General features: G+C 44.2%; 1 protein-coding gene across 3 annotated transcripts; it reads right to left on the bottom strand.

Annotated features, from left to right (window-relative positions):
• Positions 1-346: 346 nt before the first annotated feature.
• Positions 347-20,579, bottom strand: LOC133535493 (uncharacterized). Of its 3 annotated transcripts, none has more exons than XM_061875375.1 (3): positions 20,071-20,568; positions 17,656-18,248; positions 347-919 (listed from the first exon to the last, which is right to left on the bottom strand). In XM_061875375.1, exons 1-3 carry the CDS (start codon positions 20,294-20,296, stop codon positions 776-778), a joined length of 963 nt encoding a protein of 320 aa, XP_061731359.1. In that variant the 5' UTR covers positions 20,297-20,568; the 3' UTR covers positions 347-775. The 3 variants fall into 3 exon arrangements, with proteins under 3 accessions (XP_061731359.1, XP_061731358.1, XP_061731357.1); XM_061875374.1 differs by lacking the exon at positions 347-919 and adding an exon at positions 5,607-6,125 and having other exon boundaries at positions 20,071-20,579; XM_061875373.1 differs by lacking the exon at positions 347-919 and adding an exon at positions 6,132-7,611 and having other exon boundaries at positions 20,071-20,576.
• Positions 20,580-22,541: the final 1,962 nt, after the last annotated feature.

The following is a 22,541-nucleotide window of genomic DNA, read 5'->3' as shown; positions in this document are numbered from 1 at the left end:
ACTGCACATTTCCTATCTTCGCAATAAAAGCCCTGCTTCATGCTGCCTGCGCTAACTAAATACAGAGTCTCGGAAAACTGGCGTGCACAAGCGATCCCTCAGAAAGCTGGCGTGCACATCACTTGTGCACGCCAGCTTTCCGAGACTCTTATTTTGTTAGCGCAGGCAGCATGAAGCAGGGCTTTTATTGTGAAGATAGGAAATGTGCAGTCGGCCTTTAGAGTTTTGACGGAAGGGACGGCGCAAAAGTCTGTTGAAATAAAAAGTGTTTCTCGCCTTCCTCTCTGTCATTTTTTCATACTAATGAACTGGCAGCAGCCAGCGTCATCTCACAAGACCCTCGGGTGCCGTGAATGTCAATCAAGCAAGCTACGGAATTTGCCGCCAATGTTTTTCTTGTAAAGTGTATGGAAGCTGGATGAATTAGATGCCAAAAACCAACCACTTTCATGTGGTATTGTACAGAAAGGACAACTTTTTTTCTCCTCCATTTGAAAATGTGGGCGTTATCATCATGACTGTCTGATTCCAATCAATGCGAGTCATCAGAATCAGGTAATACACCAACTTATATTCTTGTCTTTGTGAAAGAAAGACATCTATATGTGTTACACATGCTTGTATTATCATTAAACACATTTAACTTGTTTACAAAAATGTCTCTTTCATAAATAAATAAATATAAATGATATATATAAATGAGGTAGATCCTCTCGAGTTGGTCAATTGAAAAGTAGCTCGCCTGCAGAAAAAGTGTGGGCACCCCTGCACTAGCCTATACAACACAGGAGTGGCAGAGCTTTACTGCGTGCGTGTTGCAGATATACTTGTTGCACTTGACGCATGTATGTTGTGTTTTCCTGTCCATCTTAGGTCCGCACACTTCGCACCGCTTCTTCTTGTTGCTGCTGTTCACAACCTACAATCATGAAAAGATCAGGAATTTTACTAACACCTCTCTCTCTCTCTCCCACAAGACGTGAATGCCAGACATGTACTGCAACAACATCACACACACACACACACACACACACACACAATCACACACACACACACACACACACACACACACACACACACACACACACACACACACACACACACACACACACACACACACACACACACACACACACACACACACACACACACTTCAGGCTCTGCAGGTTGGGTGGACAGGGCACCAGCATTCTCCCCCTGAAGCCTGCAGATCATACCGAAAATCTCCTGAAATTCAGCCGGAGCTGGAGGCCACGCCCCCTCCAGCTCCTTGCGGACCTGAGTGGGGACAACCTGTTTTCACATCCGCTTTCCCGCTATATAAACAGCTTGCCTGCCCGATCTCGTTACAACATCTACGGTTTTGAATAAAAAAAACTGCACACACAAGGAGACGAAGCAGAAGAAGGAGGAAGTTACAGCCATGTCTGACTGGCTTGTTCTGGTCCTGGGGTTGGCTGCTGACAGCTTGGTCCAGTGGCTTGTCTTTATTTTGGAACCGGCTGATGCTCAATCTCATCATCTTCTTCAGAGTCACGTCAGACTCTGAACTTTCAGAAATGTGATCCTCAAACTCTGAAACCACTTCTTCTGAATCCTCTCCCTCTACATTATCATCAAAATCTTCTCTCTCTTCCAAAATCATTTCCAGGGCCCTCTGCATGGAGTACCTTTTGGCCATCTTGATCGGTTGTGAAGAGAAACCACGCTGGCAAAGCTATAATTATAGTGTCCCGCCTCCAATTTGTAGCAGATAGAGTGTGACAAAATAAAAGATTCCAGCAAGACAGAGGGTCAGATGTGCGAGAAAATGAGAGCAGGCAGTGTTGTCAAATGTGCGAGAAAATGAGAGCAGGCAGTGTTGACAAACAATGTTGCAACCTTGTGTGGGAACTGCTTCTTTGGTGTTTCTGCACCTGCGATTCCCACAAAAGGTTGCAACATTGTGAACACTGTCTGCTTTCATTTTCTCGCACATTTGACCCTCTGATGTTCTGTGCACCTACTCTATGTCCTCCTCCTGTCCAGGCCTGCTGTGTGTATGTGTGTGTGTGTGGATGGATGCATGTGGTACACAGGACATCAATTTCCACACTTCTATTAGCCCCGGGGGTCCAGTGGAGCCGGACATCTTATATGTAATAGAAATGTGCAAGGGGGGGGGGGGGGGGGGGGGGGTCATTAAATAGGTATTCTGATAAATGTTCTTCACAGAAAAATGATTCAAAGTCAGTGAGTCTCAGTTTGAAAAATTAATTCATTGTATAATTTTTCTTTTAATAAAAAATGAAAACGGGTCCCACGGACCGGAACATCACACAGGGGTGTAATATTTGTTTAGCGAATGCATTTTTCGTGTGACTGTGAAAAAATATACATTTCTCTCCATAGAATATAATGTAGGAGGGAAACTTGCAATGTAATAGATTTCTTCACCAGTAGATGGCAGTGTAACTTTTCAGCAAAGTCAGAAGCCTGTCTGCATGTCTTCAATTTCCAATGTAGAAATCAGTTTTTTTAAATGGTATTAAGCACAATTTGAGTCCCCCCTGGGATGTAGATGCACCCTGCATTTACAAACCCCGTTTCCATTTGAGTTGGTAAATTGTGTTAGATGTAAATATAAACGGAATACAATAATTTGCGAATCCTTTTCAAGCCATATTCAGTTGAATATGCTACAAAGACAACATGTTTGATGTTCAAACTGATAAAAAATGTTTTGTTTGCAAATAATCATTAACTTTAGAATTTGATGCCAGCAACACGTGACAAAGAAGTTGGGAAAGCTGGCAAAAAATACTGATAAAGTTGAGGAATGCTCATCAAACACTTATTTGGAACACCCCACAGGTGTGCAGGCTAATTGGGAACAGGTGGGTGCCATGATTGGGTAAAAAAGAAGCTTCCATAAAATGCTAAGTCATTCACAAACAAGGATGGGGTGAGGGTCACCACTTTGTAAGCAAATTGTCAAACAGTTTTAGAACAACATTTCTCAATGAACTATTGCAAGGAATTTAGGGATTTTACCATCTACGGTCCGTAAAATCATCAAAAGGTTCAGAGCATCTGGAGAAATCACTGCACGTAAGCGATATTACGGACCTTTGCTCCCTCAGGCGGTACTGCATCAAAAACCGACATCAGTGTGTAAAGGATATCACTTCATAAAACCAAAGACATGCACCTGGGGATAGGTTGATTGGCAACACTAAATTGGCCCTAGTGTGTGAATGTGAGTGTGAATGTTGTCTATCTGTGTTGGCCCTGCGATGAGGTGGCGACTTGTCCAGGGTGTGCACCGCCTTCCGCCCGATTGTAGCTGAGATAGGCGCCAGCACCCCCCGCGACCCCGAAAGGGAATAAGCGGTAGAAAATGGATGGACTTCATAAAACCACTGTCAGTGACTACAGTTGGTCGCTACATCTGTAAGTGCAAGTTAAAACTCTACGATGCAAAGCAAAACACATTTTGTCAACAACACCCAGAAACACCGCCGGCTTCGCTGGGCCCGAGATGATCTAAGATGGACTGATGCAAAGTGGGAAAGTGTTCCGTGGTCTGACGAGTCCACATTTCCATTTCTATTTGGAAACTGTGGACGCGGTGTCCTCCGGAACAAAGAGGAAAATAACCATCCGGATTGTTATAGGTGCAAAGTTCGAAAGCCAGCATGTGTGATGGTATGGGGGTGTATTAGTGCCCAAGGCGTGGGTAACTTACACATCTGCGAAGGCACCATTAATGCTGAATGGTCCATACAGGTTTTGGAGCAACATATGTTGTCATCCAAGCAATGTTAGCAGGGACGCCCCTGCTTATTTCAGCAAGACAATGCCAAGCCATGTGTTACTACAGCGTGGCTTTATAGTAAAAGAGTGAGGGTACTAGACCTGTCTCCCAGGGAAAATGTGTGGCGCATTATCCATCCCATCCATTTTCTACCGCTTATTCCCTTTCGGGATCGCGGGGGGCGCTGGCGCCTATCTCAGCTACAATCGGGCGGAAGGCAGGGTACACCCTGGACAAGTCGCCACCTCATCGCAGGGCCAACACAGATAGACAGACAACATTCACACTCACATTCACACACTAGGGCCAATTTTAGTGTTACCAATCAACCTATCCCCAGGTGCATGTCTTTGGAAGTGGGAGGAAGCCGGAGTACCCGGAGGGAACCCACGCATTCACGGGGAGAACATGCAAACTCCACACAGAAAGATCCCGAGCCTGGATTTGAACCCAGGACTGCAGGAACTTCGTATTGTGAGGCAGACGCACTAACCCCTCTGCCACCGTGAAGCCCTGTGGCGCATTATGAAGCGTAAAATACGACAGCGGAGACCCCTGGACTGTCGAACGACTGAAGCTCTACATAAAACAAGAATGGGAAAGAATTCCACTTTCAAAGCTTCAACAATTAGTTTCCTCAGTTCCCAAACATTTATTAAGTGTTGTTAAAAGAAAAGGTGATGTAACACAGTGGTGAACATGCCCTTTCCCAACTACTTTGGCACACGTTGCAGCCATGAAATTCAAAGATAATTATTACTTGCAAAAAAAAATAAAGTTTATAAGTTTGAACATCAAATATCTTGTCTTTGTAGTGCATTCAACAGAATATGGGTTGAAAAGAATTTGCAAATCGTTGTATTCCGTTTATATTTACATCTAACACAATTTCCCAGCTCATATGGAAACGGGGTTTGTAGAACATACAGGACACTGGAGCTTTGGAACACAAGCACTTCCATTCCGGGAGGCAGGTCAACCTTTGACTTGAGGTTCCAAAAGTCTACCAGCAAGACATTTAGAATAGAATATTTAAAAAAAAAAAAAAAGATAAAAACATCGAGAGGAGCCAGATGAGGTGGTTCGGGCATCTGGTCAGGATGCCACCCGAACGCCTCCCTAGGGAGGTGTTTAGGGCACGTCCAACCGGTAGGAGGCCACGGGGAAGACCCAGGACACGTTGGGAAGACTATGTCTCCCGGCTGGCCTGGGAACGCCTCGGGATCCCCCGGGAAGAGCTAGACGAAGTGGCTGGGGAGAGGGAAGTCTGGGTTTCCCTGCTTAGGCTGTTGCCCCCGCGACCCGACCTCGGATAAGTGGAAGATGATGGATGATGGATGGATGGGAAAGAATTCCACTTTCAAAGCTTCAACAATTAGTTTCCTCAGTTCCCAAACGTTTATTAAGTGTTGTTAAAAGAAAAGGTGATGTAACACAGTGGTGAACATGCCCTTTCCCAACTACTTTGGCACGTGTTGCAGCCATGAAATTCTAAGATAATTATTATTTGCAAAAAAAAATACAGTTTATGAGTTTGAACATCAAATATCTTGTCTTTGTAGTGCATTCAACAGAACATGGGTTAAAAAGAATTTGCAAATCGTTGTATTCCGTTTATATTTACATCTAACACAATTTCCCAACTCATATGGAAACGGGGTTTGTAGAACATACAGGACACTGGACCTTTGGAACACAAGCACTTCCATTCCGGGAGGCAGGTCAACCTTTGACTTGAGGTTCCAAAAGTCTACCGGCAAGACATTTAGAATAAAATATTTTTAAAAAAAAGAAGATAAAAACACAAATGTAATATTTCTTCTTTTTAATTCCACAGATCCTTATAGTGCGACTACCCCTGTGTGCATTGTCGGCCTGTACAGGGCAAACTGACAAGAAGAAGGGAAAGTTACACTGTGTACAATGCGATGTATACTTAACCTTTGTCAGGATAGTGGAAAGGGAGCTAAAGGTGCAGAAAAAGACTGACCTGACCCAATAGCCCAACAGTTCAATTCTGAACTATGTGAGATGCTCATCCATCCAGCCTTCATACTGTTCCTAAGCCACTCGTTTCTGTGAAGACTATACAGTCTGTCCATAGTCCCGACTACAGTGTTCGAGATCTTCCACCTACTTGTCTACCTGCAGACCCATGGGCTGGTCCAGGGACACAATCTTACCCTTTATAGCATTTCACTGAGATGGACGATCCTGCCTCAAAGCCAGATCGTACCGTGCGTTCCATACCCACTGTAATCCTGAAGGTTCCACTTGTGTCAAAGGGTTGGGTTTGTCTTGCGTGGAACATTTTCCTCTTCCGGATATCCTTGATTGACAAATTATGATAAGTGACTTCAAAAACCCCACACCCCAGGTGTTTTATCACTCTAACATTTCATAAACATTGATTTTGTCGGAGTCGGTTTGGAGGGACTGGAGGAGATGCGGATGAGGGGACAGGACTGCGGAGCTAGCAGTGAGCGCTGGGACGGAGAGGCTTCGTGGTGTCTTGGCTGGGTGAGCAGTCACCTTGGACGTATCCTCGCTCATCCATGCGGACTGGACACTGGCCGAAAGTGGAGTCTGCTGTCTCGGTTGCTTTGTTGGGTCTGCTCCTGTCTCTGGCCATGCTCCCTCCACCCCAGCGGACGATGGCGTGGAACACCGCAGAGGCCACCACAGTGCATATGTTTCTTTTAGTTTTTATTCATAGCTGTATGTAGAAGTGTCTGGTTGTATCTGCTGCTTTAATGTCTTTAATGTCCTCTGTGTTCTTTGATGTTTCCCTCTTACACACATGGAAGAGGGCTGTGTACCATGGCTATGAGTTGTTGTTTTTTTCCATTGGCCTCAGTCTGCACCCCCTCTTTAGGGCCCAAGCTAAGACCGATTTTTATCCATCCATCCATTTTCTACCGCTTATTCCCTTTCGGGGTCGCTGGCGCGATTTTTATTTTATTTTATTTTAATCTTCTATTTGTTTACCTGTATTTCATCTTTTTTGTAAGGTTTTCATTTTATATTATTTTAATCTTCTATTTGTTTACCTGTATCTCATCTTTTTTGTAAGGGGCGCTGGAAGCCGGCAGACCCGTCAGCGATCCTGTTCTGTCTCCCTGTAATGTTTGTCTAAACTTGAATGGGATTGTACTGAAAATTTAAATTTTCCTGAAGGAACCATGAATTGATTAACGTGGACCCCGACTTAAACAAGTTGAAAAACTTATTCGGGTGTTACCATTTAGTGGTCAATTGTACGGAATATGTACTGTACTGTGCAATCTACTAATAAAAGTATCAATCAATCAATCAAAGAACTCTCCTGACGGAATAAATAAAGTACTATCTAATCTAATTTATGTAATATGTTTTTAAGAAAGCAATGAACAAAAATAGGTTTGCGAACACTATAAAACGTGTTTTAATGATCATAACGTATCCTATACTTTTAAATGTCTTGCAAAAACCTTCAACATCCTGATTGCAAACGGAACTTTGTGAAAGACATTCTGACTCCAACCATGACAGCCTACTCCTCCGACAAAAGTGTGTCTTTAAAAAGGTTCAGTGGAAAAAGTCTATATTGTATGGAAATTGGCAAAGCACCCTGGGCACAGAGCCACATAGCACTGCATGCAGATGTACTTTGTTTTCCGGGTGCACGCGGCGTCGTGGCATCTGTTGGCATGTTTTGCTTCAGTGAGCCGGGGCCAGTGTCCTCCAGGACCAAACTTTATCTCGGGGGGAGGGTAGGACAGTGTTCTGCGCTTCAAAGGAGGTGAGGTGCCACTGGGTCTTCCTCCTCTTGGTGTCTGGATGGAAATTGCATTCATTACACCAGGGGCGCTCACACTTTTTCTGCAGGCGAGCTACTTTTCAGTTGACCAAGTCGAGGAGATCTACCTCATTCCTATTTATAATTTATATTTATTTATTTATGAAAGAGACATTTTTGTTAACAAGTTAATGGTGTTTAATGATAATACAAGCATGTTTAACACACATAGATTCCTTTCTTTCATGAAGACAAGAATATAAGTTGGTGTATTACCTGATTCTGATGACTTGCATTGATTGGAATTAGACAGTGGTGCTGATAACATCCGCATTTTCAAATGGAGGAAAAAAAAAAAGTCCTCCTTTCTGTCCAATACCACATGAAAGTGGTTGGATTTGGCATCTCATTTGTCCAACTTGCGTACTCGTTTTTAAACACTTTGTTATGAGAGTTGCATATGTGTGTGGCCCTTTAATGTCTGGCAGCAGGTGAGTGACGTCAGTGAGTGTGCGGGTGGGCAAGCAAGTGAGAAAGCGGTCGCTGAAGGCGGGGGAGAAATACATTGGCATCAAACTCCGTAGCTTCCTAGCTTGTGCACGCTAGCTTTCTGAGACTCTTATTTTGTTAGCACAGGCAGGATGAAACAGGTCTTTTATGGTGAAGACAGGAACTGTGCAGTCGGTCTTTAGAGTTTTGACAGTAGGTACGGAGTCTCTAGAAATAAAATGTGTTTCTCTGCGTCCGCCCTGTTAGTGTTTTTTTTTCTTAAATATGAGCTCGCAGCAGCCAGCTGTCATCTCACAAGATCCTCGGGTGCTGAGAATGTCAAACAACTGATGAAAGTGAAGTCTTGGGTATGACTGATGATTGCTCGTTTTTATGTCTATTTTTTAATGCCTGGCTTGAGATCGACTGACACACCCTCCGAGATCGACCAGTCGATCACGATCGACGTAATGCCCACCCCTGCATTAGCGAAGACGCCTTGAAATGCAAACCTCCCCGATCCAACACACACTGTGGATTTGCCAGACATTCGCAGGAGTCAAGTCCAAGAAGTAGAACAACACTGGGATCTACCGTGGGGTTTTTTTTGCGTCTGTGGGGATAAACATGCATTGATCTATGAGATACACCCCTCCTATATGCTCCCTTACAGTGTCACGGACCATACCCTCTGGATGTGGAGCTTTTTAGACCAGTTGATCTGCCGCTTCTTTTCTTTCTCCTATGTCCCCCCCCTCCCTTGTGGAGGGGGTCCGGTCCGATGACCATGGATGAAGTACTGGCTGTCCAGAGTCGAGACCCAGGATGGACCGCTCGCCTGTATCGATTGGGAAACATCTCTACGCTGCTGATCCGCCTCCGCTTGAGATGGTTTCCTCTCGCTGCTGTCTTGGATCCGCTTGAACTGAACTCTCGCGGCTGTGTTGGAGCCACTATGGATTGAACTTTCACAGCATCATGTTAGACCCGCTCGACATCCATTGCTTTCGGTCCCCTAGAGGGGGGGGGGGGGGGGGGGGGTTTGCCCACATCTGAGGTCCTCTCCAAGGTTTCTCATAGTCAGCATTGTCACTGGCGTCCCACTGGATGTGAATTCTCCCTGCCCACTGGGTGTGAGTTTTCCTTGCCCTTTTGTGGGTTCTTCCGAGGATGTTGTAGTCGTAAAGATTTGTGCAGTCCTTTGAGACATTTGTGATTTGGGGCTATATAAATAAACATTGATTGATTGATTGAGACCCATAATGGACCGCTCGCCTGTATCGATTGGGGACATCTCTACGCTGTTGATCCGCCTCCGCTTGAGATGGTCTCCTGTGGACGGGACTCTCGCTGCTGTCTTGGATCCGCTTGAACTGAACTCTCGCGGCTGTGTTGGAGCCACTATGGATTGAACTTTCACAGCATCATGTTAGACCCGCTCGACATCCATTGCTTTCGGTCCCCTAGAGGGGGGGGGGGTTTGCCCACATCTGAGGTCCTCTCCAAGGTTTCTCATAGTCAGCATTGTCACTGGCGTCCCACTGGATGTGAATTCTCCCTGCCCACTGGGTGTGAGTTTTCCTTGCCCTTTTGTGGGTTCTTCCGAGGATGTTGTAGTCGTAAAGATTTGTGCAGTCCTTTGAGACATTTGTGATTTGGGGCTATATAAATAAACATTGATTGATTGATTGAGACCCATAATGGACCGCTCGCCTGTATCGATTGGGGACATCTCTACGCTGTTGATCCGCCTCCGCTTGAGATGGTCTCCTGTGGACGGGACTCTCGCTGCTGTCTTGGATCCGCTTGAACTGAACTCTCGCGGCTGTGTTGGAGCCACTATGGATTGAACTTTCACAGTATCATGTTAGACCCGCTCGACATCCATTGCTTTCGGTCCCCTAGAGGGGGGGGGGTTGCCCACATCTGAGGTCCTCTCCAAGGTTTCTCACAGTCAGCATTGTCACTGGCGTCCCACTGGATGTGAATTCTCCCTGCCCACTGGGTGTGAGTTTTCCTTGCCCTTTTGTGGGTTCTTCCGAGGATGTTGTAGTCGTAATGATTTGTGCAGTCCTTTGAGACTTTTGTGATTTGGGGCTATATAAATAAACATTGATTGATTGATTGATTGATTGATTTTTTGTCCTTTGTCCTGCTCCAACCTCGGTGGGGACTGGCCAACACAGGAAGAGGTCGTGTCAACTATCCAGCCAGCGTCGGCCAGTGGTATTTTCAGCATTGGTGCCAAAAGAGCGAGCTTCTTTGAGGTATTTTTCTGCTCTTCAGCTTCAGTTGTGCTCCTTGGACTCTGGGCTATAAACGCAGTGTTGTTTCAATCCTGAAACACGATTCTTTTGCTGTGTCCCCACAGAGGCCATTCCCGATACACGGAGTGTACCGCACTGAGCCAATCTGTGCATGTATACAGCTCAGTTTGCTCGAACCCACACTTTCATATCGTGGATTTATTTGGCAAGTACCGCTTGAGAGACGGATACCCCTTGAACGGGATGATCTGCTCATTCATCCATCCTTTTTCTTCCACTTGTCCCTCTCGTAGAATCCATTGCAAATGTTAAGGATCTACGGCTGAACAGGTTTTCTTGAGTATTAAATAATAAAAATTGATTACATTTTATATCACTCTTTTCTATAATTAAATACTCAAAGTGCTCACAAAGAAGTGGGAACCCATCATTCATTCACACCTGGTGGTGGTAAGCTACATTTGTAGCCACAGCTGCCCTGGGGTAGACTGACGGAAGCAAGGCTGCCCCTCCAACCACCACCAATCATTCATTCATTCACCAGTGTGAGCGGCACCGGGGGAAAAGGGTGAAGTGTCCTGCTCAAGGACACAAACGCAGCGATTTTGATGTCATGAGGCGGGGAGCGAACCTGCAACCCTCAGGTTTCTGGGACAGCCGCTCTACCCACTACGCCAGGAGTCGGGGACCTTTTTGGCTGCGAGAGCCAAGAATCCAAATATTTTCAAATGTATTTCCGTAAGAGCCATAAAATATTTTTTAACACTGAACACATGAATTGATTAACGTGGACCCCGACTTAAACAAGTTGACAAACTTATTCGGGTGTTACCATTTAGTGGTCAATTGTACGGAATATGTACTGTACCGTGCAATCTACTAATAAAGTATCAAACTAAACGTGTGCATTTTTAAGTAAGACCAACATTTCTAAAGTATAACAGGTCTGTAATAACATTGTTATTCTGAAGCTAACTGTGGAGGGGGTGTGGCCTGCGGGCCTGCAGCGAAGCAGGGTGTTGCCAGGACCAGCCTCGAAATCAGCGAAAGGTGCGTACATGGCCCACCTGGGCCTTGTTATCTCATCCCCTGTCGCTCTGTTTATAAGCAGCAGCCAGGAGTAGAGACGGGGTTGGAGTTGGAGCTGGAGCCAGAGCGCGAGGGAGAACAAAAGAAAAGGACAATTGCTGGAAACCAACTGAGAGACTTATTGAAAAATAAAAAAAAATATTGTAACCCTAAAACAGGCTCCCATGTGGGTGGTTGGTGGTCTGAAGAACCCCCAGGAGAGCAAGCCCTAAACTAACCCATAAAAAATAAATCACTTCTTTCCCTTAATGCAACTTCTTGAACAAGTGCAGTAGAAAAAGGACGGATGGATTCAAATGCATGAGCATGTTTTCTATTTTGATCGTTATTTTTAACACTTTGATTACAAGTAGAATTACATTCGACCGTGTCCCTCGGGAAGTCCTGTGGGGTGTGCTCAGAGAGTATGGGGTACCGGACTGTCTTATTGTGGCGGTCCGTTCCCTGTACGATCAGTGCCAGAGCTTGGTCCGCATTGCCGGCAGTAAGTCGGACACATTTCCAGTAAAGGTTGGACTCCGCCAAGGCTGTCCTTTGTCACCGATTCTGTTCATAACTTTTATGGACAGAATTTCTAGGCGCAGTCAAGGCGTTGAGGGGTTCCGGTTTGGTGACCACGGGATTAGGTCTCTGCTTTTTGCAGATGATGTGATCCTGATGGCTTCATCTGACCGGGATCTTCAGCTCTCACTGGATCGGTTCGCAGCCGAGTGTGAAGCGACCGGAATGAGAATCAGCACCTCCAAGTCCGAGTCCATGGTTCTCGCCCGGAAAAGGGTGGAGTGCCATCTCCGGATTGGGGAGGAGACCCTGCCCCAAGTGGAGGAGTTCAAGTACCTAGGAGTCTTGTTCACGAGTGGGGGAAGAGTGGATCGTGAGATGGACAGGCGGATCGGTGCGGCGTCTTCAGTAATGCGGACGTTGTACCGATCCGTTGTGGTGAAGAAGGAGCTGAACCGGAAGGCAAAGCTCTCAATTTACCGGTCGATCTATGTTCCCATCCTCACCTATGGTCATGAGCTTTGGGTCATGACCGAAAGGATAAGATCCCGGGTACAAGCGGCCCAAATGAGTTTCCTCCACCGTGTGGCGGGGCTCTCCCTTAGAGATAGGGTGAGAAGCTCTGCCATCCGGGAGGAACTCAAAGTAAAGCCGCTGCCCCTCCACATCGAGAGGAGCCAGATGAGGTGGTTTGGGCATCTGGTCAGGAAGCCACCCGAACGCCTCCCTAGGGATGTGTTTAGGGCACGTCCAACCGGTAGGAGGCCACGGGGAAGACCCAGGACACGTTGGGAAGACTATGTCTCCCGGCTGGCCTGGGAACGCCTCGGGATCCCCCGGGAAGAGCTAGACGAAGTGGCTGGGGAGAGGGAAGTCTGGGCTTCCCTGCTTAGGCTGCTGCCCCCGCGACCCGACCTCGGATAAGCGGAAGATGATGGATGGATGGATGGATAGATGGATTATTGTGTTAAGCAGCGTCACCTCAGATTTATCCGAGAGCCAGATGCTGTCATCGAAAGAGCCACATCTGGCTCTAGAGCCATAGGTTCCCTACACCTGCACTACGCCATACCGCCCCCCGTGTAGCCAACCTTGATGTGATTTTGAAGAGCTTACAACTTGCACTTTGGTAGGTGAATGTTCAATTGTAGTCAGAGAAGAGTTGCACTTTTTCCTCCAACCACATTTTCACTCAGTGATTATATTACACAGGTGGAACTCAACAAATTAGAATATCGTGTAAACGGTCATTCCCGTCAGCTTTAAAATGTGACAAAATTCGATTTTAAGTGATTCGAAGTAAAGTGACATAAGTCAAACCTTTATTATCATTTTTATGATAATGATTTAAAGTTGTATTAAAAACAATTCAATTCAAGGTTTTTTATTAGCTGTGAGCCGTAATCATCAACATTTTACCAAAATAAGGTTTGAAACATCTCATGTTGACCTCTATTTAATGATACAACTCTATCATTTGACAACCAAACAATTAAACAAGGCTACACGGTAAAGAATCTGGGTATTATCTTCCACCCAACTCTCTCCTTTGAGGCACACATTAAAAGCGTTACTAAAACGGCCTTCTTTCATCTCCGTAATATCGCTAAAATTCGCTCCATTCTGTCCACTAAAGACGCCGAGATCATTATCCATGCGTTTGTTACGTCTCGTCTCGATTACTGTAACGTATTATTTTCGGGTCTCCCCATGTCTAGCATTAAAAGATTACAGTTGGTACAAAATGCGGCTGCTAGACTTTTGACAAGAACAAGAAAGTTTGATCACGTTTCGCCTGTACTGTATATACCTTTATATACATATATACATACATATATACCTGTACCGTATATACCTTTATATACATATATACATACATATACGCCTGTACTGTATATACCTTTATATACATATATACATACATATATACCTGTACTGGCTCACCAGCACTGGATTCCTGTGCACTTAAGATGTGACTTTAAGGTTTTACTACTTAGGTATAAAATACTACACGGTCTAGCTCCATCCTATCTTGCCGATTGTATTGTACCATATGTCCCGGCAAGAAATCTGCGTTCAAAGGACTCCGGCTTATTAGTGATTCCTAAAGCCCAAAAAAAGTCTGCGGGCTATAGAGCGTTTTCATTTCTGGCTCCAGTACTCTGGAATGCCCTCCCGGTAAAAGTTCGAGATGCCACCTCAGTAGAAGCATTTAAGTCTCACCTTAAAGCTCATTTGTTTACTCTAGCCTTTAAATAGACTCCCTTTTTAGACCAGTTGATCTGCCGTTTCTTTTCTTTTTCTCCTATGTCCCACTCTCCCTTGTGGAGGGGGTCCGGTCCGATCCAGTGGCCATGTACTGCTCGCCTGTGTATCGGCTGGGGACATCTCTGCGCTGCTGATCCGCCTCCGCTTGGGATGGTTTCCTGCTGGCTCCGCTGTGAACGGGACTCTCGCTGCTGTGTTGGATCCATTATGGATTGAACTTTCACAGTATCATGTTAGACCCGCTCGACATCCATTGCTTTCCTCCTCTCCAAGGTTCTCATAGTCATCACTGTCACCGACGTCCCACTGGGTGTGAGTTTTCCTTGCCCTTATGTGGGCCTACCGAGGATGTCGTAGTGGTTTGTGCAGTCCTTTGAGACATTAGTGATTTAGGGCTATATAAGTAAACATTGATTGATTGATGGTTATGAGCCTGTCATTTTATTACTTTCACTTTGTAAGTCCAAACAAACATTCGCAGGGTACAATTTTAGGGCAGATGACAAAGATTCTTCAAAGTTTTAAAAATATTACATTGTCGTGTAATTTCCACATATAAATTTCACAGACATGTTCTATTTATTTCTTTTCAAGAGTTGTTCTATGCTATGTGCCTCTTACTGTCAGCTTTGTAAGGTCACATTAGCTTTAAACTAAACAAAAGTGATATTAATCCATATTTTGTTATCTTTTTCCCCCAATAAGAATCGATAAGAAAACCGATAAAGCACCGAATCGTAAACTGTAAAACTCTTATCAATTCCCATCCCTCGTCGAATAATGTCAACAAATAATCACTGACTAGTTTGCTGTTGAAATAATCCTTCGTCTCAGCCCTAATGATCGAAACATGTTTCTATCTTGGCAGGATATCAATCAATCAATCAATGTTTACTTATATAGCCATAAATCACTAATGTCTCAAAGGGCTGCACAGACCACCACGACATCCTCGGTAGGCCCACATAAGGGCAAGGAAAGGAAAACTCACACCCAGTGGGACATCGGTGACAATAATGACCCAGTGGGACGTCGGTGACAATGATGACTATGAGAACCTTAGAGAGGAGGAAAGCAATGGATGTCGAGCGGGTCTAACATGATACTGTGAAAGTGCAATCCACAATGGATCTAACACAGTCGCGAGAGTCCAGTCCAAAGCGGATCCAACACAGCAGCGAGAGTCCCGTTCACAGCGGAGCCAGCAGGAAACCATCCCAAGCGGAGGCGGATCAGCAGCGCAGAGATGTCCCCAGCCGATACACAGGCGAGCAGTACATGGCCACCGGATCGGACCGGACCCCCTCCACAAGGGAGAGTGGGACATAGGAGAAAAAGAAAAGAAACGGCAGATCAACTGGTCTAAAAAGGGAGTCTATTTAAAGGCTAGAGTATACAAATTAGTTTTAAGGTGAGACTTAAATGCTTCTACTGAGGTGGCATCGCGAACTGTTACCGGGAGGGTATTCCAGAGTACTGGAGCCCGAACGGAAAACGCTCTATAGCCCGCAGACTTTTTTTGGGCTTTGGGAATCACTAATAAGCCGGAGTCCTTTGAACGCAGATTTCTTGCCGGGACATATGGTACAATACAATCGGCATATCACCATATTATCCTCATGAAACGTCTTCGCTTGATCATCAAACGCTCCGCCATAGTTTTGTTCTTTCAGCCAAAAGCTTGGTCTTTGGTTTTCCAGACGTGTCTGTTTTCTGGAGTCCTCTAGAGCCTCAAGTAGGACCACCTTAGCTCCTTCACTATCCTCAGTTTTCACTGCAACTACGGCTGCCATTTGCCAATTCTTGATCGGCATTCATCATCACAGCCACTGACAGCATCTTTACTCGACTTCAGAAAGTATAGTCTTTCCGATCTCACTGCAAGTGACTAAGACAATACAGAAGGCCATGGGTCTTTACTCTAATGATAGGACTATTATCCACATTTTTGTTAAATGTAGGCGTTATCAAAAAGAACAACACTGCGATGCTTTCTCAAAATATTTGGTGTGCAGCTGGCAAGACTCACACATTTAGGAAAAGTCTGCTTCTGAATAGCTGGCCAATGGAGTGACCACCAAAGGTTAAAGAAATGCCAGGTTCACAAGATGTTGGATATCACCCCCAAATATTTGTCTAAAAACAAGCCATAGCTCTATTTTGCAGCTAGGGGTCACATGAGTCTAAACTTCTAACTTTCATCGCCATGAAGTTCTTTTCTGTCTTAATGTCGGTCTTCATCACAAACCCGTGTTAGGGGCGAAATCCTGGCTGTCCCCAAAGTCTTCCTCAAATCTGTGGTTGCTTTCCTTTCCCACCCTGGCAGCCTCTCGAGGTGATATAGCACACCATGGATTCCAAACCAGCCTTGAACTGGTCAGCACTGCCCTCTGGGTTGTCTCTAGTCAGAGCATTGTGCAGCGTCCTGGTCTTGTCACAAATGAGGGTCTCAACTGTTTATGGGTAATCCACTCCAGCCGAACTTTTTCCACTTCTTCCACTTTATCGCTTCTTCTGCTGCTAAGTGTTTTCACCCCTTTTGCTACATCAGCAGCTTTGATGGCTTCTTTTCTCTTCAGTATGGTCGATACTGTTGCCTTAGCCATATTGGACTGAACAGCCAGTCCCTCTCCCAATTGGCGATAAGTTCCTTTTTAAGTGCTATGGTCGTCCTCCCTGCTACTCTTCTGTGGTCCATCCATCCATCCATCTTCTTCCACTTATCCGAGGTCGGGTCGAGACTTCCCTCTCCCCAGCCACTTCGTCTAGCTCTTCCCGGGGGATCCCGAGGCGTTCCCAGTCTTCCCAACGTGTCCTGGGTCTTCCCCGTGGCCTCCTACCAGTCGGATGTGCCATAAACACCTCCCTCGGGAGGCGTTCGGGTGGCATCCTGACCAGATGCCCGAGCCACCTCATCTGGCTCCTCTCCATGTGGAGGAGCAGCGGCTTTACTTTGAGTTCCTCCCGGATGACAGAGCTTCTCACCCTATCTCTAAGGGAGAGACCCGCCACCCGGCGGAGGAAACTCATCTCGGCCGCTAGTACCCGTGATTTTGTCCTTTTGGTCATAACCCAAAACTCATGACCATAGGGGAGGATGGAAACCGGTACATTGAGAGCTTTGCCTTCCGGCTCAGCTCCTTCTTCACCACAACGGTTCGATACAGCGTCCGCATTACTGAAGACGCCGCACCTTGTCCATCTCACCATCCACTCTTCCTGACATTCGGAATTCAAAACAACCAAAAAACCCCAAAACCTTTCTGAGTTAATCTTTGAACTCGATATTTCAGTATATTCTGGCATGCATGACGTCATTTTTTGGTGTGGGATTTTTGTCGGACTTTTTCTGCCCAAAATATAAGTCAAATTGTCAGTTGTTCCACTTCTGAACTGCCAAACATGTAAGGGCCCGTTGTATTTAGACCCCTGCTTCAAATTGCAACACATAAGTAATCATTAAATACCTTTTTAAAAGAGGTCTTTGGAGGCTCCAGAGATCCCAGGTCTTTGTTGAAGATGTCCTCCCAGCTGCTCAGACCAGGACATTCTGCAGCTGTGTGGAAGTTTCCAAAAGCCATATCTTGTAGCGAGGTAGTGATGTCAAGTCTTCCAGTCTCTTCATCGTCCCCACTTTTAAAACACTCTACAGGGAGTCCATTGTCACTTCTGCTTTCTCCTTCTGCTGCCAAGTGTCTATTATATTCTATTTGCTGCCCTTTTTTTACGCCCAGAGGCTGTGTTTCTGAGGCATGAGGTGTATCAGTCAATGTGTACAGTTTAGATACTTCCATGTGCACCACTGAAGGTACACCAGGCAACCGCTCTGATGTCAATAGTTCAGATGACACGGATGTTTCTGTTTGCTCCTCCTTGGGTACAATGACGGGTGGCAGCGAAACTTCTTTTGGCCCGTGTTTGGCAGCCAGTGACTCGGATGAATCAAACCTCGATTGCTCCGTCTGCTCTGTTTTAGCCATTTTCGCCAGCGGCTCTGCAAATTCTGGCGTGGTCTGCTTGGGTGCTTGCTCGCTGACAGTTGTAGTGGATCTGTTACTATCTATGAAGGAAAAGAAAATCTTTACATTGTGTACAAAAAGTCAAGAAAATGTTGCCCATACTAGGGTTGTCCCGGTACCAAAATGTATTTAGATACAAAAAAATTGTCATTATTGTCTTTATTTTCACAAAAATATTTTCGTTACATTGCAATTTAGTCCTTCAATAAAATAGTGAACATACTAGACAACTTTTCTTTTAGTAGTAAGTAAACAAACAAAGACAGCTAATTAGTCTGCTGATGTATGCAGTAATATATTGTGTCATTTATACACCTATTATTTTTTTGGCCCTGTGATGAGGTGGCGACTTGTCCAGGGTGTACCCAACCTTCCGCCCGAATGTAGCTGAGATAGGCTACAGCAGGGGTGCCCATTACGTCGATCGCGAGCTACCAGTCGACCGCGGGGGGTGTGTCAGTCGATCTCCAGCCAGGCTTTAAAAAAAAATAGACCTAGAAATGAGTGATCATCAATCTTCACCAAGACGTCACTTAAATGACATTCACGGTACCGGAGGGTCTTGTGATATGACGCTGGCTGCTGCAAGATCATTATTATGAAAATATGACCGACACTTTTTTATTTCAACAGACTCTCGCGCCGTACCTTCCGTCAAAACTCTAAAGGCCGACTGCACATTTCCTATCTTCACAATAAAAGCCCTTCTTCATGCTGCCTGCGCTAACTAAATACAGAGTCTCGGAAAACTGGCGTGCACAAGTGATCCCTCAGAAGGCTGGCGTGCACATCACTTGTGCACGCCAGCCTTCCGAGACTCTTATTTTGTTAGCGCAGGCAGCATGAAGCAGGGCTTTTATTGTGAAGATAGGAAATGTGCAGTCGGCCTTTAGAGTTTTGACGGAAGGGAGGGCGCGAAAGTCTGTTGAAATAAAAAGTGTTTCTCGCCTTCCTCTCTGTCATTTTTTCATAATAATGAACTGGCAGCAGCCAGCGTCATCTCACAAGACCCTCGGGTACCGTGAATGTCAATCAAGCAAGCTAGGGAATTTGCCGCCAATGTTTGTCTTGTAAAGTGCATGGAAGCTGGATGAATTAGATGCCAAAAACCAACCACTTTCATGCGGTATTGTACAGAAAGGCCAACTTTTTTTCTCCTCCATTTGAAAATGTGGGCGTTATCATCATTACTGTCTGATTCCAATCAATGCAAGTCATCAGAATCAGGTAATACACCAACTTATATTATTGTCTTCGTGAAAGAAAGACATCTATATGTGTTACACATGCTTGTATTATCATTAAACACATTTAACTTGTTTACAAAAATGTCTCTTTCATAAATAAATAAATATAAATGATATATATAAATGAGGTAGATCCCCCTCGAGTTGGTCAATTGAAAAGTAGCTCGCCTGCAGAAAAAGTGTGGGCACCCCTGGTTTAGGCCATGTCACGATACAGCATATATATCTGGATATTTTGCCTTAGCCTTGAATGAACACATGATGCATATAATCACAGCAGTATGATGAGATAGGCGCCAGCGCCCCCCGCGACTCCAGAAGGGAATAAGCGGTAGAAAATGGATGGATATTTTATTGGTTTTTAAAATAAAAATGATGAAAATGGCCCCCGCTTGCTTTGATTTTTCAGTGTGCGGCCCTAGGTGGAAAAAGTTTGGACACCCCTGGTCTAAGTCACCTGGCTTGAAGATCCCCAGCAGCTCACCTTACAAACTTCCCATGCAGATGAATGCACGGTCGCACTTTCAGGTTGTTTGCTCAATGTAAAGTGTTTGTTTTTGTTTTTTAACAAATAAAATCTATTATTTTAATTATGAAAGCTGCCATGTGTACCAACCTGCAGTGTGCGCCTTCACCTGCGGCTGGATGACGTCATTGAGCAGGGCGCGCAGACCGCGGTTCTCCTCCTGGTAGCGCATCATCTCCCCCTGGTAGTGCAGCATCTCCCCCTGGTAAATAGTCACCACCTTCTCCACGTCCTGGAACAACTCCAACACCAACCTGCTCAAACCTTCCAGAAAGTGCTTCTGAAGAGCGGGCAGCGGCAGGCTGGGGACCGACATTTTTTGGAGGGGGAAGAAAAATAAAATGTTCAATCCAGGACAGTTAGCTGTCCTTCTGCGTCACTAAGAACCATAAATATATACAAACTAAAAATATATAAGAACTATTATAAGAAACGTAAACATATAAGAACCATGAACATATATGGCTGAAAACACTCGAAGTAACCGGAAGCGGAAGTGCTTTTCTTCTTCTTGTATTTAATAGCGGTTGGAAAGTAACTTTTGGCGCGTATTACCGCCACTACTGACTTGGAGTGTGCCTGGCGAGACTAACTCTTTATTTTACGAAAACATTTTTAAGTAATCGACCTCTCGAGAAGATCAACACGGTGCCATTGTATTAGGTCGTTCAATAATGCGTCATATTTAATGGGGCTGGTTCTCGTTGTTTTGACTGCAACATCCGGGGTATTGGCGGCGCACTTGCGTTGCCAGACGTGAGCTACATTTGCCTTGCACGAATTCCATCATTTGACTCCTTCAATACAATAAAGTCATTAGCTAACACAGAATAAGCCAGGTGCATGTTGTCGCATTTTAAGGTAGAAATACATGATTAAAATATACCGCGGCAAAGTCAAATCATTACATTCAGAACATAATCATTTTCAAATTCTGTTACGATAATGTGTCAATACACATTTGGCAACGTTGCATTTCGCAGTATTTCACCGTGGAACGCATTATTGCAACCTCATTATTATATTGGCTAAGTTTTATATTCATAAATGTAAGTTTCTTAATACCCGTCCTATCTTTTGTGCCTTTAAAAAAGATCTGGAACTTTACATTAAAACGCTCTCTACCTCTAACAACAAAAAAGCTGTGAAAACGATGATGCTGTGTTCCAAATTTAAGTTGTTTGATGCATCTGAATAAGCCTACGGCTTTGCATTTTGTTTATTATATATTAATTTTTTTGTATTCTATTTTTATTATTTTGAACTTACAACCCCATTACTGTTTGTAATTGTTGAAATTTATAAATAAACCTTTAAAAAAACTAACAAAAAAAACTCATTATTATATTGGCTAAGTTTTATACTCATAAATGTAAGTTTCTCAATACCCGACCTGTCTTTTGTTCCTTTAAAAAAGATTTTGAACTTTACTTTAAAACTTTCTCTACCTCTAACAACAAAAAAGCTGTGAAAACAATGATGCTGTGTTCCAAATTTAAGTTATTTAATGAATCTGAATGAGCCTATGGCTTTGCACCTGGTTTATTATATATATATACATATATATATATATATATACATATATATATATATATATATATATATGTATATATATATATATATATATATATATATATATATATATATACATATATTGTATTCTATTTTTGTTACTTAGAATTTACAACCCCCTGGCGCTGTTTTGTACTGTTTTTATAACGTTTTATACCGTTGTTGAACTATTTTGATTATTGTTCCTCATGTGTTTGTTATTGTTGAAATGTATAAGTAAACATAAAAAAAAAGGAACTTAACATTACAGGAGTACCTTATGGAAGTAGAATTGTCTCACATCAACTTATATATATCAATATCATATTAATACATACGCATGTATTAATAAATATACGAATACAAATGTGATGTACAAATGAATAATTTCTATAAATAAACGCATATTTGTAAATATATTTTTTAAATATATTCAAATAAAATGTATAAATATAAAATTGTGACATACAAATAATTCAAGAATTTATATAAATAAACGTGAATTTGTAAATTTATGTTAGAGATTTGAAAACAAATATGCTTGATTTTGTATTTGTATTTGCACATGTGGGTTGCTTTTTTTTGCTTTAGTGTCGATAAGACATTCCTAGGCCCTGCGACGAGGTGGCGACTTGTCCAGGATGTACCCCGCCTTCCGCCCGATTGTAGCTGAGATAGGCGCCAGCGCCACCCGCAACCCCGAAAGGGAATAAGCGGTAGAAAATGGATGGATGGCTGGAGACATTCCTACCACAAACCAGATGCACAAATAAATGTGGAGTTACACACTCTTCTGAACAACCAGCAGAGGGCACTGCAGCCAGAGCGGTCTGGGTCACAGACATGGTCAGACACCTGCAAAAGCTGAGTGACTGACTAACCTATCTAGTAGATACAACACTCCTGAAACAGTTATCAATACTAGTTATTACTTACCCATCCATTTAATCCACTATATGACCCTCCCTCGTGTGCCTCTGATTGGCTCGCCAGTGTCTGTGACCCAGACC

The sequence above is a fragment of the Nerophis ophidion genome, linkage group LG16 (assembly GCF_033978795.1).
Source record: "Nerophis ophidion isolate RoL-2023_Sa linkage group LG16, RoL_Noph_v1.0, whole genome shotgun sequence".
Taxonomy (NCBI): domain Eukaryota; kingdom Metazoa; phylum Chordata; class Actinopteri; order Syngnathiformes; family Syngnathidae; genus Nerophis; species Nerophis ophidion.
The sequence above is the reverse complement of the archived record's forward strand: the minus strand, read 5'-3'. Positions and strand labels throughout refer to the sequence as shown.